Below are 16,758 nucleotides of genomic sequence, written 5' to 3'. Positions count from 1 at the left end.
GTAAATCATGGTAAATACCATGAAACATGCAGTGAGTGCAGACCTAAAGGTCAAGGTACTTTATTTGTACTTACCTTGTTCTTACATGTGGTAAGTACCATAAAAGACACCTTTGCACAACATGTAAATACACAGTAAGAATATTATAAATACCCAGTATGTACCACATAGGTATGAACCAAATAGTACCATATAAATACACAGTAAGTACCATGTAAGTACAGAGTAGACACAAAAAGTACCATGTAGGTACCCAGTAAAGTCCCATAGAAAGTACCATGTAAACACACTGTAAGTACCCAGTAAATTCCATAAAAAGTACCCTGAAAGTACCCAGTAGTTACACTATAAGTACCATGTAAATACCACTTAAGTACATTGTAAGTACTGTACTGTAAAAGAAAGCGTTACCAAGAAGAATAACAATAATTGATACTTCATTTATCTCACAATGGGGAAATTCTTCTCCGCATCCCCATGGGGAGTGGTGAGCTGCAGACTAGCCGCACTTGTCTGCAGCTCGTTAAATAACTTGCGATACAGAAAGAAATATAATGAAAAAAACAAATTAGGATTATTAAGAAAACGGGAGTGTGTATAACTGTAAAGCACTTTAGCTCTGACTTAAATTTCCATTAAACTCCGAATACTAACTTCTTCAATAATATATCCTATTATGTCAGAGTCAGATAACTTTATAATTCATTTTATAATCACAGATATAAGTCAAAAGAGTTCATACTTAAGTTTAACTACAAATGCTAGTTTTGCTTTTTACAAAAAGGTGGAGGAAAATGTTTAAAAGTTTTAAAGAACATTTAAAAAGGTTTTCACCCAAACGTTTTAAACAAAGTTTAGGCCGATCTTTGAAAGGATTGAAACTTTAGCATGAAAATTTAAAAAAAGCTGTTAGTCAGAGATAAGATGGTAAAGTCCCGCCAATGCAGGCTGTGATAGATTCATGCAGCAGCTTCAACAAACTGGAGGGAATTCAAAGTTGACTTTGAATTCTGCTTATTTACACAACTAATTTGAAATAATTGTGTGTGTGAATGTGAGTGTGCATGGGTGTGTGATATGTGTGACCCTGCGACAGACTGGTGGCCTGTCCAGGGTGTCCCCTGCCAGCCCCTTGACCCCGAAAGGGACAAATGGAAGAAGATGAATGAATGAATTTGAAATAATATGAACTCCTACAGAAATAATAGTTTTTATTGACCTTTAATGGCTACATCCTATGCATAACACTTCGAATGATTCTTGGAAGACAAAATAATGTTAACCAATCAGGTGCAGACCAGAAATTGAGGAGCCTGATTTGTGAGTGACAATGAAATGGAATTTCTCTACAGCAAGGGCTCAAAGCACTGGGTTGAAGACGCATGCACAAACACACCTACACACATACAAAGCTCCAAGGTTTGGATCCACACAAAAGAGAAATGTCACACACAGTCAAACACACAGAGATCAGCACCAACTGCTGCATAATTGCAAAGACACACACATGTGAGCTTTCTGGCTTTCTTTCTCTTGCAAGCACACACATGCTTCAATTCGTCCATCCCCCACAAGTCCCTGCACTCCAATTTACTGCCAAAACTGTCTCTTCAGGAGCAGTTAACAATGAGAATCTCATCTGGAACTCTAAACAAAACAAAAGTTTTGCAAAAGCCTTCATTATACTGAAACCAGACGGACGTGGTTTGGATGGTGATGATGGAAGTGGCAGTGGTGGAGGCACAGAGAAACTTCCCGAAAAGTGGGTTTCTAAGCAATTATGAAGACAATGTCTTCTTTGAAAAGGCATCTATTGCATTTTCATTAATGTCTTACCTAATTGTCTTGTTTTTCATTTGCATTTCTTAAAAAAGCATGGTAAGAAATTCTGATTTAGATAAGAAAAATAAAACAGAAATAATAACATGCAGAAAACATTTTACAAATATGAGTAACATGAAAGCTAAAGTGCAATTTCAGGATAACATTTTAGAAACCTATAGCACCACAAGAAGCAAATTTTCCAAATAATGTTGAGCTCATGTCTTATATATAACCACTGATAGAATAACTTGATAAATATCATGACATAAGATACCTGAAGATAGCAGAAAGCAGACACACTTTCTATCTATTCCCACAACTCTTATGATACATAACTACACAACTAAAAGATGAAAAAAAAACACAACAATAAAGATGTTTTTTCTTGGATTTCTACAAATGTCAGCAATCTCCACATTCTATGCTGGTCGATCAAGAAGTTTGGTGATAGAATCCTTAACGACACATAAACATCAGGAATCTGGTTTCCAGCAATTTGGAATTTCTAGATGTAAACCCATTTATTACCTTGTTTATGATTATATGAATGAACAGTTCTCATTTTGAGACATCATGCTGAGGATAAACCGTCTTGAGATCAACACGATTTGATGAGAAAACTGTGATTGAACTCCAAAAAAATAAACACAAACTTTCCTCAGGCCAAACTTCTTTAAAGATAAACCTGTACAGTAAATGTGATTTGTTTTGACAGGAGTTGAAAGGTCAAACAGACCATTCACACCTACCTTTCATATAGAGATACAGACATGCATCTGCATTTACTGAATAATTTTCCTCCTCTATGGTCAGATAGCAGAATAAAGTAGTAGGGTAAAGACTACAAAGTTAAGATTTATCTGGCTTTACAAAAGACTTCCATGATCAAGAGTGGCTACAAGGTCGGTGCAGCTCCAGATTTATGCAAAACATTGATTTAAAGTTGAGACCAAGGTTGGGCTTAAACAACACCAGACACTTTATTGACCCTTATTTGCAAAGTACTGTTGGAACTACTAGAAAGTATTTTCTTGGTTAAAACTTAAAGATGCAGAAACACATTTAACTTTAAACACTGTCTATGTTGATTTTTTAAATGAAACTACAATATACACTAAATAACTGCGTTCGTTCATTTCTTTGGATCAGAACAAATCCATATTATTTCCTGGTTATGCATACATTGCAGATATCCTTAAGACTTTGTGTTTAGGAGCTGTCCTCCATGGGATGCTGAAACAAACCCCATCAGGTCTTTAGTGGTGGAGGACAGTGGAAAAGCATGAATCTTTCAACACACACATAAATAAACATTTACTCAACCATGCACAGCTTTCATCTTTCACATTCATCACAATCTTTCTTTGTTTACTTTTTCCAGTTACTGTTCCCTGTGTCATATGTTTTATCTCAGACAGTTTTTGTGTGTTTTTAATGTGATTTTTGTTCGCTTGTTTACGGTGCTGTGGCAAATACAGAAGCTGCGGTGTTTGGAGTTCAGAAACCCTGTGACTACATTTGTTCAAAACAAAGGTATGGTTGCCACTGAAGTATAATTGAAAACAGGATGTTACCTAATAGTCACATGGTGGTTTAAGAACAACATAAAATGAAAAACAGAGCACTGGAAACATTAGGTCAAAGTTTATTTCTTTAAAAAAAAATAAAACCTGTTCGCAAGAGTTCCATTAAAAAATAGGGCTGCATCGAGGTGTAGTGGTGTTTGTTTATGTGTGTCCCTAAAATGGATTGGTAAACCTAGTTTGCTCACTTCCGGGTAGCCTTGCACTGCAAGTAATGTAGCCACTGCTACATTACTTGCAGGTAATGTAGCAGTGGTAGTTTTTCTATGGGAGTTGTCTTGGCGGTGTCATGGCTCCTTTTAGCTCCACATAACAGCCAAGGAATAACATTGGGTGTAATCACGGCCCCTGCATTTGAGCGCAGCGCGATCCCCTTTTTGGATGATGGACAGTCTGTCTGGTATGCCAGCGGTCGAGCCCTGTTCTTGCCTCTAAGCCTTTTTTTTAATTTGCGTTTATGCTTGTTTTCTATTCCCAGCAACTTTCTGACATTCCCATTTCTGCGTGACAGCAGCTGCTTAAAATACCTATTTTAACTGCTAATGCGCTGTACCCATTTTTGTGTCGTTGGCTTTGGATTTGGAGAGCGTTCTGCTTGGGTGCTCGCCTGCAGCTGAGGGTGTAGGTACCATAACCATTCGGCCTGCAATAACCGTTCGGGGTCCTTTCGACTGAGGATAACATGACACTACAGTAGCCCCACTTGGGCAAACTACGTAGCATGAAGATCTGCTCGGGCTCTACATATTTTCATTTCACGCTTCCTTTTGTAACCTAAAGTTCTTTTCCTTCATAAGTTGTGTCTGAAATTATTCTTTGTAATGTTTATAAAGAGATTTTGCCACAACCCACTTTGTAAAAAGATCTGTGGCTGTTAGAATGAACCGGCTCTACGCGAGCCAACCGTGTCTCGGATGAGAGCAGCTGGAGTCTCGTGGCTTCGTGTTCGCAGGCAGGGAAGGTCCTTGGTTATAGTGTGCGTTCGGCTGCAATGCACTTTATAATAATCATAATAATAAAAGCATGTTTAGGAGATAACCTCGCTCTATGTCGTAGCTCTGTTTGTGTACAACAGAACACATAATATCTTCTTCTATGGTACTACAGTAATTTGTCCAGACCAATCACTATCTGACACGCCATCAGACTAACATACAGCCAATCACATAATGTGACGTCAGCACTAGTCGAAGGACCCCGAACGGTTGTTGCAGGTCGAATGGTTATGGTACCCACAAGGGAAGTGTGGCACCCTCCATACCCTGTGAAGCCTGACTCTGTTTTACGTATTGGTGTTCAATGAGTGGATGATCGGCGGTTGCAGGGTATGAATTTTCTTCTGTTGCAGTTTTTTAATCTGCCTTTGGTTGTTGAATTTTGGATTTTAAAATAAGTCGGGACCTGTTGAGTCCCGCTCCTAAATAGGGGTGTGTATTGGCAAGAGTCTTGTGAATGCAATATGTATGACGATACACATCACAATACGATACATATTCCGACTTATCCCAAGACAATGGGAAAAAACTTTGAAAAACTTTAGAAAAAACTTTGTCTAAATATGAATACACTTATCACATGAATAAAATTGCAAAAAACCTTGTATTTAATGATCAGAACATTGTGCACTACTGTATCTCATCCTGTATACAAGGTCTCTCTCTCTCTCTCTCTATGCATTTACCTTATTATTCTTTGTGATTTTTTTTTCTCTTATAATGATATATACAGTTCATACAGTTTCTGCTACAGTTCTGCATCTCGTGTTCACACATCACATGCAGGAATAATACATAATTCCCCGATTACTGCCACAACTATGTTTTTTTTTCAGAGCAATGTACACATCACTCTGATTCATCAGGTCGCTGCTTTACTTCACAGTGAAAGAATCTAATTCAGAGCTTTTCCTCGCTTCACCTTCGGCAATTTTGACAGAAGCTCTGCATGCGTCTTTTAGAAAATTGTCATAAAAAGTAGTTTTAACTCTGGAACTACATCTCCAGCCTTTGTGTGCGATCAACCCATTCCATTCATTTTCTCGCTTTGAATGGATGGATGAGTGGGTGGAAAAATGATTCATTAGAAAACGTTGTGAACCAAACTGTGAAAGAAAACCATAAAAGAAAGAAAACCCAAAAAGTTGGAATCACAAACATGTTTAATGACTTTTCGGCAGATGTGGAATAGTGAGGAGGCACAGACGTGAACATGTAAAGTTTATAGGACAAAATATTGCTATTTCCTTTTTTTGGCAGTCATCCATTTCAGTTGTTTACAGAGAGCGTTTGTCCTCAGATAGAGACTATGGGCTTAAATCTAAAACGGAGTCACACCCAAGGCTCTAAAATGGGACCACATACCTTACTGGTTGACAGAATGAAAGGTTGAATTGGGGGCTCACCAACCTCCAAAGTATGGGTTGAATATGCAAAATTAGTTACTGGTGTGCAACAACTATTACGTATTAGGGTTTATTTTTCATGTAATATTGGCTTTTTTTTGTGTGCAATCAAAAAGTTGTTGCAACTGGTCAACACTTTCAGATGGATGGTCCTTATTAACCCTTATGACCCGTATTACCAATGATTTGTGATCTTCACTGGTTTCCATGGATTATATGAAATCCTCTCCACCTTTATCCACCTTTGTCATGGCAGGGATAACACGCCAATCATCATCTTGACCCCATAGGATAGCACAAGGGTTCCAACAAACAATGTACTGTAGGAGCTGATCTGGACTAACTAAATGAAGGCTTGCCTTTTTTAGAAAAACTCTTGAAATCCATTGACTGTGTCTGCTACGGCTGAAAGTGTCTCGAGAGTTAAAAATGACAATAATTACCAAAACTATGAGATGCTGGACTTCCAAGTTAAGAAAATCCGTTTATCCATATTAGCTTATCTTAAAAAGACCAGATTTCTTTTTCTTCCAAACTCTGTACAAGATCACAAGGTTAAACTATAACACAAGTCAAATATGTCCTTCAAGTTTGAGCAGAATAAAAGTGCTTATGAAAAGACCAAATAATATATGTTTATCAGCATGAATCTGAAAAGAATACTTAGTTTGCTCAAAAAACACAAGCATGAAGGTGATTTCATTTTTGGGGGATGATGTATATTAATGTGTGTCGTGAGTCTACAAAATAAGGTAGTAGTGGATGTCCTTTTAAGGATATCAAAGGAGTTTGCTGTTCCTTGAAAGCTGGGCCCTGAAGAGGGTCAGTTTCTGCAGACCTTCATACTAAAACACAGCAGAAGAAATCAATAATGCATGAAAACGGGTGGAAGAAACAAAATTGTCCCCAGTAATTACAGCTTGCCCTTACATTACAACTGCAGCTAGAAGTTAATTTTATGTGAGATTTGAGATCTTGTTCTATGATACAGTATGAGCAAGGCTACTCTAAGTGTTAGAGTAGTTACTCTTTGAAAAAGCACCATGTCTCCAGACTTCCACCATGATCTGTTCTTACATAACCTGCAGTGGCAAAAACTCTTATTTTGAACATCATAAAGGCCATGTTTCAAGGCAACACATTGCTACATCTTTGGTACTTTATAAACAGGCAATGGTACTGTCACCTATCTGTCACTAACACATCATTTTCAAAGCAATCCAGTGTAAATTTCTAAGTGAATGTAGATAAAATAACGACACTTTTAAAAACAAGCTCATTTGTGTCAACATGGCCAAACCTCCAGGGTATATAAACTTAGTCAGCCTATGATTTAAGGTACAAGGTGTTCTAGATATATTTCAAACAAGGCTTTAACACTTACTTTGTTGAATCAAACAAAATGTACATACATAATTTAAGCAGAGGGAGTTACAGATGGAAATTTAGTCTTTTAAAGTTTTAAAATAGCCAAACTTGTTCTTATTGTATCACTGTCCTTTTATTTTATTATTTTAATTAAAAAAACTATCCCTTAAAACTGCTTTAAGTTAGTTCTGTTATGCTTAGGCATATTTTAGATTATTTGAACTCTATTATACCTTTTTGGTAAATGTTAAATGGCATAAACTTATGTAGCGCTTTACTGACTTATTTGAAGGCCCAAAGTGCTTTGCAGTTACAGTCCCATTCACACACACACATTCATACACTAATGGCAGCTACACTGCCAAACACTGCCGCCAACCTAGAACCACCAGGAGCAATGTAAGGTTAAGTGTCTGGCCCAAAGACACTTTGACACACGGGTGGGCAAGGTGGGAACCTAACCTGCAATCTTCCAATCAGAGGTGACAATGTGACACTAAGAATAAAGTATCTACCTATCAAACTGGATTTTTCTTTGTAAGGAAATGCCCCAAACTATTCTAGGTCATGCACATTCAGGTCTTACCGGAGTGAAGTTCATGACTTTAAGGATCCAAATGGTCAGTGCCAGGTTGACGATCATCGTGACGAGGAGGAGGAGGATGAAGAAGTACAAGCATCTTTTCCTCCACCCATAGATGCCCACTGCGGGGTAAACCTGCGCACCGCACACTGACGCTGCTCGATGGTGCAAAGGGTTGGGCTGGGCTGCAAGGATGTACTGCTCCTGTGTCATCTGAAAACCACACAAACAGAAGTACACAATTAATCACTGAGATGTATTCATTTACACGTACAAGAGATTTTCTTTCAGTCAGGAGCAGCTTCATACTAAAGTCCCCTGGTGTCTCGTAACATGGAAACTAAAAAATAAAGCACAATTCCTCTAATGAATGCTTTCAAATAGAGATATACCAAACATTTTTCAACCAATTACAGCACTTTAACCCCTGGATAAGACTGTGAAAGATGGTGGCCTAACCCTTGACTGTAAGTGTTTCTGCGTCTTAGTCACAAGTTTGAGTTCCATTCTCCTCATAAGACCTACCGAATAACATTGAAAGGTGAATGGATACTTCAAAAATTCCACCCAAGGCCGTGAAAAACATCATATTTTTTGATCATGTTAAAAAAACAAGGGACACAGATCAGTTTCAAGTTTTCAACTAATTCAAATGTGAAATATAATTAACCTAAAGAAAGAAAGCATTTGCATTATTCAGCAAAAGCAAATGTTACATATTTTAGAGTCTGAAGTGTGTTAGACATCAACATACTCTAAAACACTGCCCCATTCAGTAAGAAGAAAATCTGATGCACATTTTAGGGGTTTTAATCTTGGCTGAGAGGTGAATACAAAAAATATTAGGAGTCAAAAAGGATAAGAAAGTAGCGAAAGATTGTTTGAGAGTTTTAAAAGAGAGATAGCTAGAAAGAAAAAAGAAATCAGGGAGTGATAAAAATTAGATTGAGGTAGAGCTGTTAAGTGGAAAGATAGTGCAGCTTTGAGTACTGAGAGATAGGAAGAAAGGATGCAGAAGAGGGAGAGAAGCCAGATAAGGCAGCAGAGAAGGACAGAGTCCATTAGTTGTACTGCTGCTGGTGGAGTCATTGGAGGGGAGAGATATGGACACAGCTGCAAGGCACCGCTATCTCTGTCCATCGAACTCTCCATCTCTTTACCTTTCTCTCTATACCACTATCTCTCTCCTTTCCTCCAACTCTTTCTAATTTACTTCCTACCTTGCCTCTTCCTCCCCTTCTTTTTATCAGTCTGTTTCTCTCTCCTGCACACTTTATACCTTTATTTGCTGAGAATGCATGCATCACCTCAGCTACTTGCTGAGTTATTTTTTTCCTTCGATGATTTTTCTCCATATGATCCAGTATGATGATACTAACAATATTTGATGATTGGTTGAAATACCAGGTCTATCATATCCTCCAGAAAAATAACAAAATCTTACTTTTTTTTCCAACTTGGCCTGACCTACAATTGAGCAAAGAGATGTTAGCTGAAGGCCTCTTGTGTTGGACAGATTTTACCAATACAAAAAGGGGTTATGTATCTTCTAACAGCCAAGGTCTATATTTGTATAAACCCCTTTTTGTTTTGTTTTTACCTCTAAATAACCTCTAAATAAAAGATTTCATGATGGTTTTATAAGAAAAGATAAGTATTGGGAAGTTTTTTATTCAGCAGTTGTTATGTCTCATAAATCAGAAAATGTTACACAGCTGGACACCGAATGCACCTGCAAATGTAAGGCAAATACTGGTAACACACACTTAAATGAGCTGGAAAGAGTTGATTACTGTTTTCTTGTAGTATGTAAAGTGCAAAGGACAAAATAGAAATAAACTTATTTACCAAAAAGTGGCATCTAATAGTAACATCCTTGCTCATTTTTCACATTTTATTTATGCTAACGAAAGTTAGTGGGATGGGGGTGAAAACAGCGTACAGACATGGACTGAATGTGTCAAGCCTTGGTCACAACTACCTTTACGGCTAGATATTGTGGGCAAAAAAGGGAAGAACTGTACGGGGCACACGGGTGGCCCTCACGAAATAGCAACGTTGAGTCCCTCGGTGAGCATGCTGCAAGCAACAAGTCATAGAGAACACTTAAACAACACCCGAGGGTAAAGTAAATGGTAAATGACCAATACTTATATAATGCTTTTCTACCCACAAGGCCCAAAGCGCTTTAGAGTCACACACACATTCACAAACAGGTGGCGGCTCCGCTGCCAAACACAGGCGCCCACCTACCACCAGAGGCAAGGTTCAGCGTCTTGCACAAGAACACATCGACACATGGGCGTGCAAGGCAGGAATCGAACCTGCAATCCTGCGATCATGGGTCGACCGCCTTACCGCTGCACCACGGCCGCCACTAGTAGTGGGTAGTAGTAGGTGACATGCAGGAGCTTTGGACAGATTTTTCCTTTTGTTTTGTTTTTTAACCCATCCCCAAACACTGCGCACTGCACAGTGCTGGAGTGCTCTTCAGGTGGTAAGTGCACACTCCTCACAAGCTCCTTCTGGTGCAATCTGACTGTTAGAAGTTAGAAGATTTGACAATCAAAGCGTAGTTCATATGGGCTTCCTTAGGATGTCCCTTGGGCACGTTTCACATAATGTACTAACCGCCACAAAAGCACTGAGTCAGTAAAGGGCCAGTACTAACCTTGCCAGCAACTATAGTATGTAGCATCCGTGTTTCTCTAACGTCATACGTGTTTGCAAGCTACGTTAGCCTTACAAATCCTTAATGACACTTACTACATGTACAATAATCAAATTTTCCATTTACGACTTCCCATGTGGCCCAACAAGGCTCAGGGAAACTGCAAGGCAAACCTGTGCTCCCCTTAAGATGAGGCAGCTCTTCTCTATGACCCTTTATGGGTCAAAACAAAAATCTGTAGCAACCGTATGGGTCAACTCGCCATAGGGGCATGTGACTAAAGCTACAACCACAGTGAATGCAATTTGCGTGGCAGAGGTGTCAAATTTCAATGTTAAGTTATTGTACAGACACAATCTGAGGTCCTGTGGTGCATTTGGAGCATTGGGCGGGGCACGACAGTCTGGTAGCAGAGCATTTTGGGCATTCCTACATGTCCCATGATAAAAAATCTGAACTTGGGGGAAGAATTTGAGTTGCATCAACCAATCACGACACTGCTTTAACCTGTGCAATAGGAGTCCAAAACCACCATGTAGGAGAATATGATCGTTTTCCAGAACTTTATGATATTTTTGTCATTTGTATCGAGATAACAATAAAAACATGATCTAATTTTTTTTTCCCCTTCTTAGACTAATGCGGAACAGCAAATCATCAAACTAGGTCACACAAAGACGGAATTCCTTCTGAAAGCGTCCGTCAATCAGATGCAGCTCCTTCAGTAGACGGTGAACCTCACAATACTGGGAGAGTCTCTTAATGATCTTTAGACCCCAGACATGGAGAAGTGATTACTGAGGCTTTTGCTGAGCTCCTCAAAATAAAGAAAACTGATCTCTCAACATCATCCGTGTTTGCATGCACTGTAAAGGAAATATACAAATATCCTGTCAATACTCCCATGAAGCATTGAGGCTGAAACTTTCTACAGTACCTCCTCCAACACATGTCAGGAGTGTCAAGTTTTTCAACACATTTTCGGACAAGCGTTGAGAAGCGAATTTGCCACTAGTCAAAAAAGAAGTAGCGGACACAAATTTGACGCGCCGAACGCATTCAGTGTGAGGGCTTAGGAAATCAGTCATAGCCAATAAGGAATAACATCACACACTTTTTAACTACACAACTTCTTCAAATGAAAGTATTGTTAAAACAATGGAGGAGTTAGACAGCATGATGTTATTGAAGGTCATCTTTACACAGTAATCTTCACAAGCTAAGAATGTGTCCTGCGGATGCCGTGAAAGTAATCATTTTTAGGGGAAAATGAAATCCTAAAATTCTCAGCCAGCAAAATTCACTGCTTTATAAGAGCAAGGACATCAAGAATCCCACTTCAGAGCATCTCAGCATGTTCTTAAATCCCTGTGACTCCTGGGGAGTAAAGACATTTTATCAGTGAGTAGTTTGCTGATTGGCTGATGCGCTGCCTCCAGTCCTCCCCAAGCCAGTAGAAGCAAGGAGTTCATGAATAAAATAATTTTTATGTAAAAAATGCTTTTAAAAAGAGTCCGCTGGAGGACGGAGAAGCATTTTTGCAAGCAGAGAGGGTCATTATTAAAGTTTAAATGTTTGGGTTGCGACAATGATGCAACAGTTCAGAAAGACAGTCTGAATGCATGAGAAATTTAACAACAGTGCAGTTTACAACACTAATCAACTTTGGTTACTTTTATGTGGAACTTTGATTTGATGTGCAACAGCAGCACTATGCATCTCCCACAGAGGTGCAAATTTATGTAATTTATATTTGGATTTTTTTTTCTTACACTTCTAACCCTCTACATACCAGATTGGAATATGTTTGGATGACTGAGTTGTGATATGGCAGAACATGAGAATCTTACATCAAGTTAAGATACAAGTAGGGTACATCTGTCTATAAACAAGGAAACAAGCATGTGACACTAACCCCGCCCACAACTCAGAGGTGGATTATTAATGAACTCCTACCGCTCTGCAGAAACTATGTTCTAGAAAAACGACACAGGCTTTTTTGATTTTGCCTACAAACAGCATAATCACAATTAAAAGACCGCTGTCTTTGAAAACAGATCAAAGTTCATCGGAAAGGGACTTTTAACAAGTCAGAGGCATCCTGAGAGACACATCAGAGCCTGTTTGAAATATTTACCATCAGCAAGGCAATGTAAGAAAATGAGCAAGGACTAATAAACAGTTTTTATCCAACAGCCATGTTCAATCACAATAATGAAAAAAGAAAACCACATTTTCATGAGAGAAGAAACCAAAAATGGACAGACAGTGACCGTGAGCATTTTTGGTTAAATATTTTTTAATGCGTGTATGATTACTGCAGCTTGAAGGACTGGAACTTTTAAATATGTTGTACACTCAGGTACAATTACATCACACTCTATTGTATTTTGTTCTATTTCTGCGATCAGAGGTAGCTGCCGTTTTAGTGGAAAAAAGAACAGAGTAAAAACAGATTTAAATGAGGAGGGGTAAGAGCTTCTGTTTAACATCACTTCACACCATCTGAAAGGAAAAACACAAAGCACATTTTTAAAAATGCATGTAGAACAAATGTTCTCTGTTTTGACTAAATCTAATCTACCACATTTTTACATGAGCTGACTGAGGATAGAAGCAACGCATTAATGTCAAGTGGAAGGGATGTTCATGTTTTTTTAATACAATGTTTTATATTTTAGCTGTGAAATCTAGCAGATTTTTTATTTTTGCTTTTTGGGCTCTTCCGATCATCTGCATTAGCGGAAAGAAATGAGTCTCTACCAAAACACAGCTGTAGGATTGGTCACACCAAATCAATAGTGGTGTGTGTGCTGCTATTCTGCTATGGTTGCCGTGTGTGTTTCTGTGGTGACCTAGAATGCTAATCATTTTTCTGCACGCACCAACAGAGGGAATCAATAGGTGCACAGATGTGTGCGTATCTGTCAGTTTTGCCGGGGTATTTCTCAAGGGCAAGAGTGCGGGGCTGGTCAGAGAAGCTGATGCAGAACCTGCAGGTTTGCTTTTCAGTGAGCAGCCTGGATTTTCCCAGTGAACTTCCTCCAGATGCTCGGCTTTCTTGTCACAGTTCACAGACATGCATGTTAGGTTAATTGGTTATGCTTCATCGCTGCAGATGTGAGCGTCCATGGTTGTCCGTCTCTCCTGTTAGTACTGACTGACGACCTGTCCACAGCTGAGACCTCTCAGAGAGTAAAATACCAGTGTTTCAGATATCGAAACAACTCAGAACAGGTTTTGTTTTCACACTTCTTTTCCCTCACTTCTTTTACTCCCTCTAGATCCTCCTCCCCCCGTTCGTCTACACTCATCCCTCCTTCTCTCTCAGAGAGTTTCTTAAATTGAACTGACAATAGAGTCATCCATCAATCCCATGGTGCACCACAGCCTTGAAGCCCTGTAGTGTGACCCAAGTTTATAAACATCATAATGCCCTAACAGTCATAAAAACAATGCTCACAAGAGACAGGTTATCACAGATGTCAGCAAAACCCCTCGTCTCTTCAACGCTGATTTCTGGCATTTGAAGGTGTCGGCTCATAGTACAGAAATTAACTTCATTGTTGCAGGTGGTTGCACACTTAGAGGTTGTTTAAATAGAACTTAAAGATTTTGTTTTGTGTGATGCTTTATGGTAAAACTGTGCAGGGGTCACCAACCTTTTTGAGACTGAGGGATATTTCATGGGCTTTAAGTGGTATGAAGGGCGCCACAGGACCTGTTTGCTAAAAACCTCCTAGCCCTCCCACACACACACACACACACATTTGCGTGCCCTATTTTTATTGTCACTGTCATTTATTTTATTGTCATTGACAGACGTGCCGTGATTGTTTGTTCAATATTTGCTTCAATTAAAAAAAAAAAAAAAGAATTATTTTTTGGGTGCATTCCCTGCAGGCGCCACAAGGGGTGCTCGCGGGCGTATGGGCGCCCGCGGGCACAGGGTTGGTGACCCCTGCTGTAGAGACTAAACTGGGATAAACAAAACAAACAAAAGTTGATTAATTTTTACTTCTTTTTCCCCCTTTGGTCAATTGAAAAACAACAACAAAAAAGGAACATCATCTCGAAAAAAAGAGTTGGAATTTCAAGCTGCCAACTTTCACAGAAGATTTGTCACAGACGGAAAGCTTTCAGCACCTTGCTCAAAATGTTTAAAGCTGTCAGGATTTCCCCAGCTATTTCTGAATAGTTTGGCTCTAGCTGAAAGTTTAAAAAATAACCTTCAAGCAAAGGAAAACACTCGGATTTCACCGTTGAGCTGAACAGCATAGTTCTATGTGAATGTTCTTTATTTTGGTGAAAACTCCTGAAGTGACGCATTCAGGGCTGAGTCTGAAAAGCAGCAATTGCACACTCATTATGTCATTAAATTAGTGGCATCTTCAAATAGGATACACATTTTCTGAGTTAGCCGTCAAACTTAGTTTGGTGGACTTCTCTGAAAAGGACAAGATAAGGCACACATGCCTGAAAGACAGTATGTGAAACCAGAAGACGGACAGGTGCGGGCGGACTCGATGTGGATACAAGGCAGGATAGTAAAGTGTAAACAGACAGGTTTTTCATGAGAAAATCAGAAGCCTTACTTTGGTTTCACAGGTAAAATCCATATCAAAATGTAATTAATCTGCACATGGTTGAGAAGCACAGCTGCTGGATTTAATGTGCTGGAGTTTAAGTGTGTGTCAACCAGCATCCTGCTGCTTTTTTACCTTTTCATGCATATTCAATCCATGCAACTATTAGATTTAATTAAAAATATGTGAAAAAAATCTGAATGTGTCGACTTTAATGAACACAATCATTGGCAGAATTAATGTTAATAAAGAGAATTTGAGTTTTGCAGCAATATTTAAAGACCCACTCCAATGTTGTTGGTGTTTTTAACATGTTCTTGTGGCATTTTTCTCATGACGGAGGACATGTATAAAGAACTTTAAGATTATAACTGCGTTTCTGAGTATTTATTTTTTCAAATCATTGTGAAACAGGGGTAGATGAAAAAATGCTGTTGGAAAAACCTTGTAGTGGTGATGTAGATGTTTCAATCGATGAGCCACAAGCTCCCTGTTGCGCTTCATTCTAATGCATCCACTTACAGAAAAATAAATCTACATTAGACATGTCAAATGTACGGCCTCCAAGGATATTTAAAAAAAAAGCATATTTCTAGCTCATTCCTGTGGCGGGTTATGGTTTTTTACAGAAATAACCGAAATGTGAAATTCCGCCACTAGGGGGAGCAAAGGAAAGGCAAGACCAGCATGAGAAGATTAATCGGCATATCTTTGCAAGCATGTGCCACATCTGGATAAGATGCAGTTTGGTTCCCGAGCCTCACTGCTGTTGAGTTGCTTTAAAATTATCAGGTGTACAGCTGAATAGCTCTGTTATTGCTCACCTATTTATTTCGTTTTTTTGCACCTGTATTGTTAGGTTGTTGTTATGAGGGGCTGTAAGGTAGCAGGAAAGTGTGTAAACAGATGGATAAGGGGAAATGGGGCTGGGCTTTTTCCTTGCCAACAGTTCTGCCAACAACTCAGACGTCAATTTCTAATGAACTCCTGCTGCTCTGCTAAAATATCTTCCAGAAAGCGACACAGGTTCTAGATTTTGGCTAAAAAATGCATTATAATAGTTAAAAGACCACTGAAAACGGTTTTAAATGAAATCAAATGATTAAAGACTAGGACTTTAAACTCTGACCAAAATATAGGCGGATTTTTAAATGACAAGTTACACTTTTTCTTTCTCTTATGTGTTTTACAACAGAGAGCTTACAACTACTTCAAGCGTTAAAATTGGAACAAAATTCAAAGCAAGGCAGAGTAACTTTATTAGAACAGCAGGAATATAAGCTAGGATGCGATGAAGCACTGAGTCAAGAAGGGCAGCCTTTAAAGATTTAAAAAAAGAGGCACATTTGAGTTCACTGAGGAGCCATGTCTATCTGTGAGCAGCATAATGGCTAAAAGCAGATTCGCTACTTTGACTTCTGACCCGAGGTTCTATTAGCTGAAAGCTTCCTGCAGGCCTAAAAACACCACTTGTGTGTTTGATGCCACAGTGATGAAGTGATTAATTAATAGTGCAAGCGCAATAAAGAGAATGTATGTCTTGTGGTAGCCAGCATAAGGAACAGAGAATTGGACTGAAGAGGTCAGTTCTCCTGGTTCTCAATGATCTGCATCTTTCTAGCAGTCTATTTTTAAAGACCAGATAGAAACACAAGGAAAGGTTCCAATGCTTCCAGGTCTTTAAGTTTTATAAAATGACTGGGATGTTGGTTCAACCTGCAGCAGAGGGCACAAATCAGCTT

At 38.9% G+C, this 16,758-nt stretch overlaps 1 protein-coding gene across 1 annotated transcript in view; it reads right to left on the bottom strand.

The window, feature by feature from the left end:
- Positions 1-16,758, bottom strand: part of sgcz (sarcoglycan zeta) — a 450,656-nt gene that overhangs the window by 214,388 nt on the left and 219,510 nt on the right. The window contains exon 2 of the mRNA XM_023960554.1: positions 7,763-7,972. Coding sequence (XP_023816322.1) covers positions 7,763-7,972 — 210 coding nt within the window. The remainder of the gene's footprint in view (positions 1-7,762; positions 7,973-16,758) is intronic.

This window comes from Oryzias latipes, chromosome 1 (genome assembly GCF_002234675.1).
Source record: "Oryzias latipes chromosome 1, ASM223467v1".
Classification (NCBI taxonomy): Eukaryota; Metazoa; Chordata; class Actinopteri; order Beloniformes; family Adrianichthyidae; genus Oryzias; species Oryzias latipes.
This window is presented reverse-complemented; position numbering and strand designations above follow the sequence as displayed.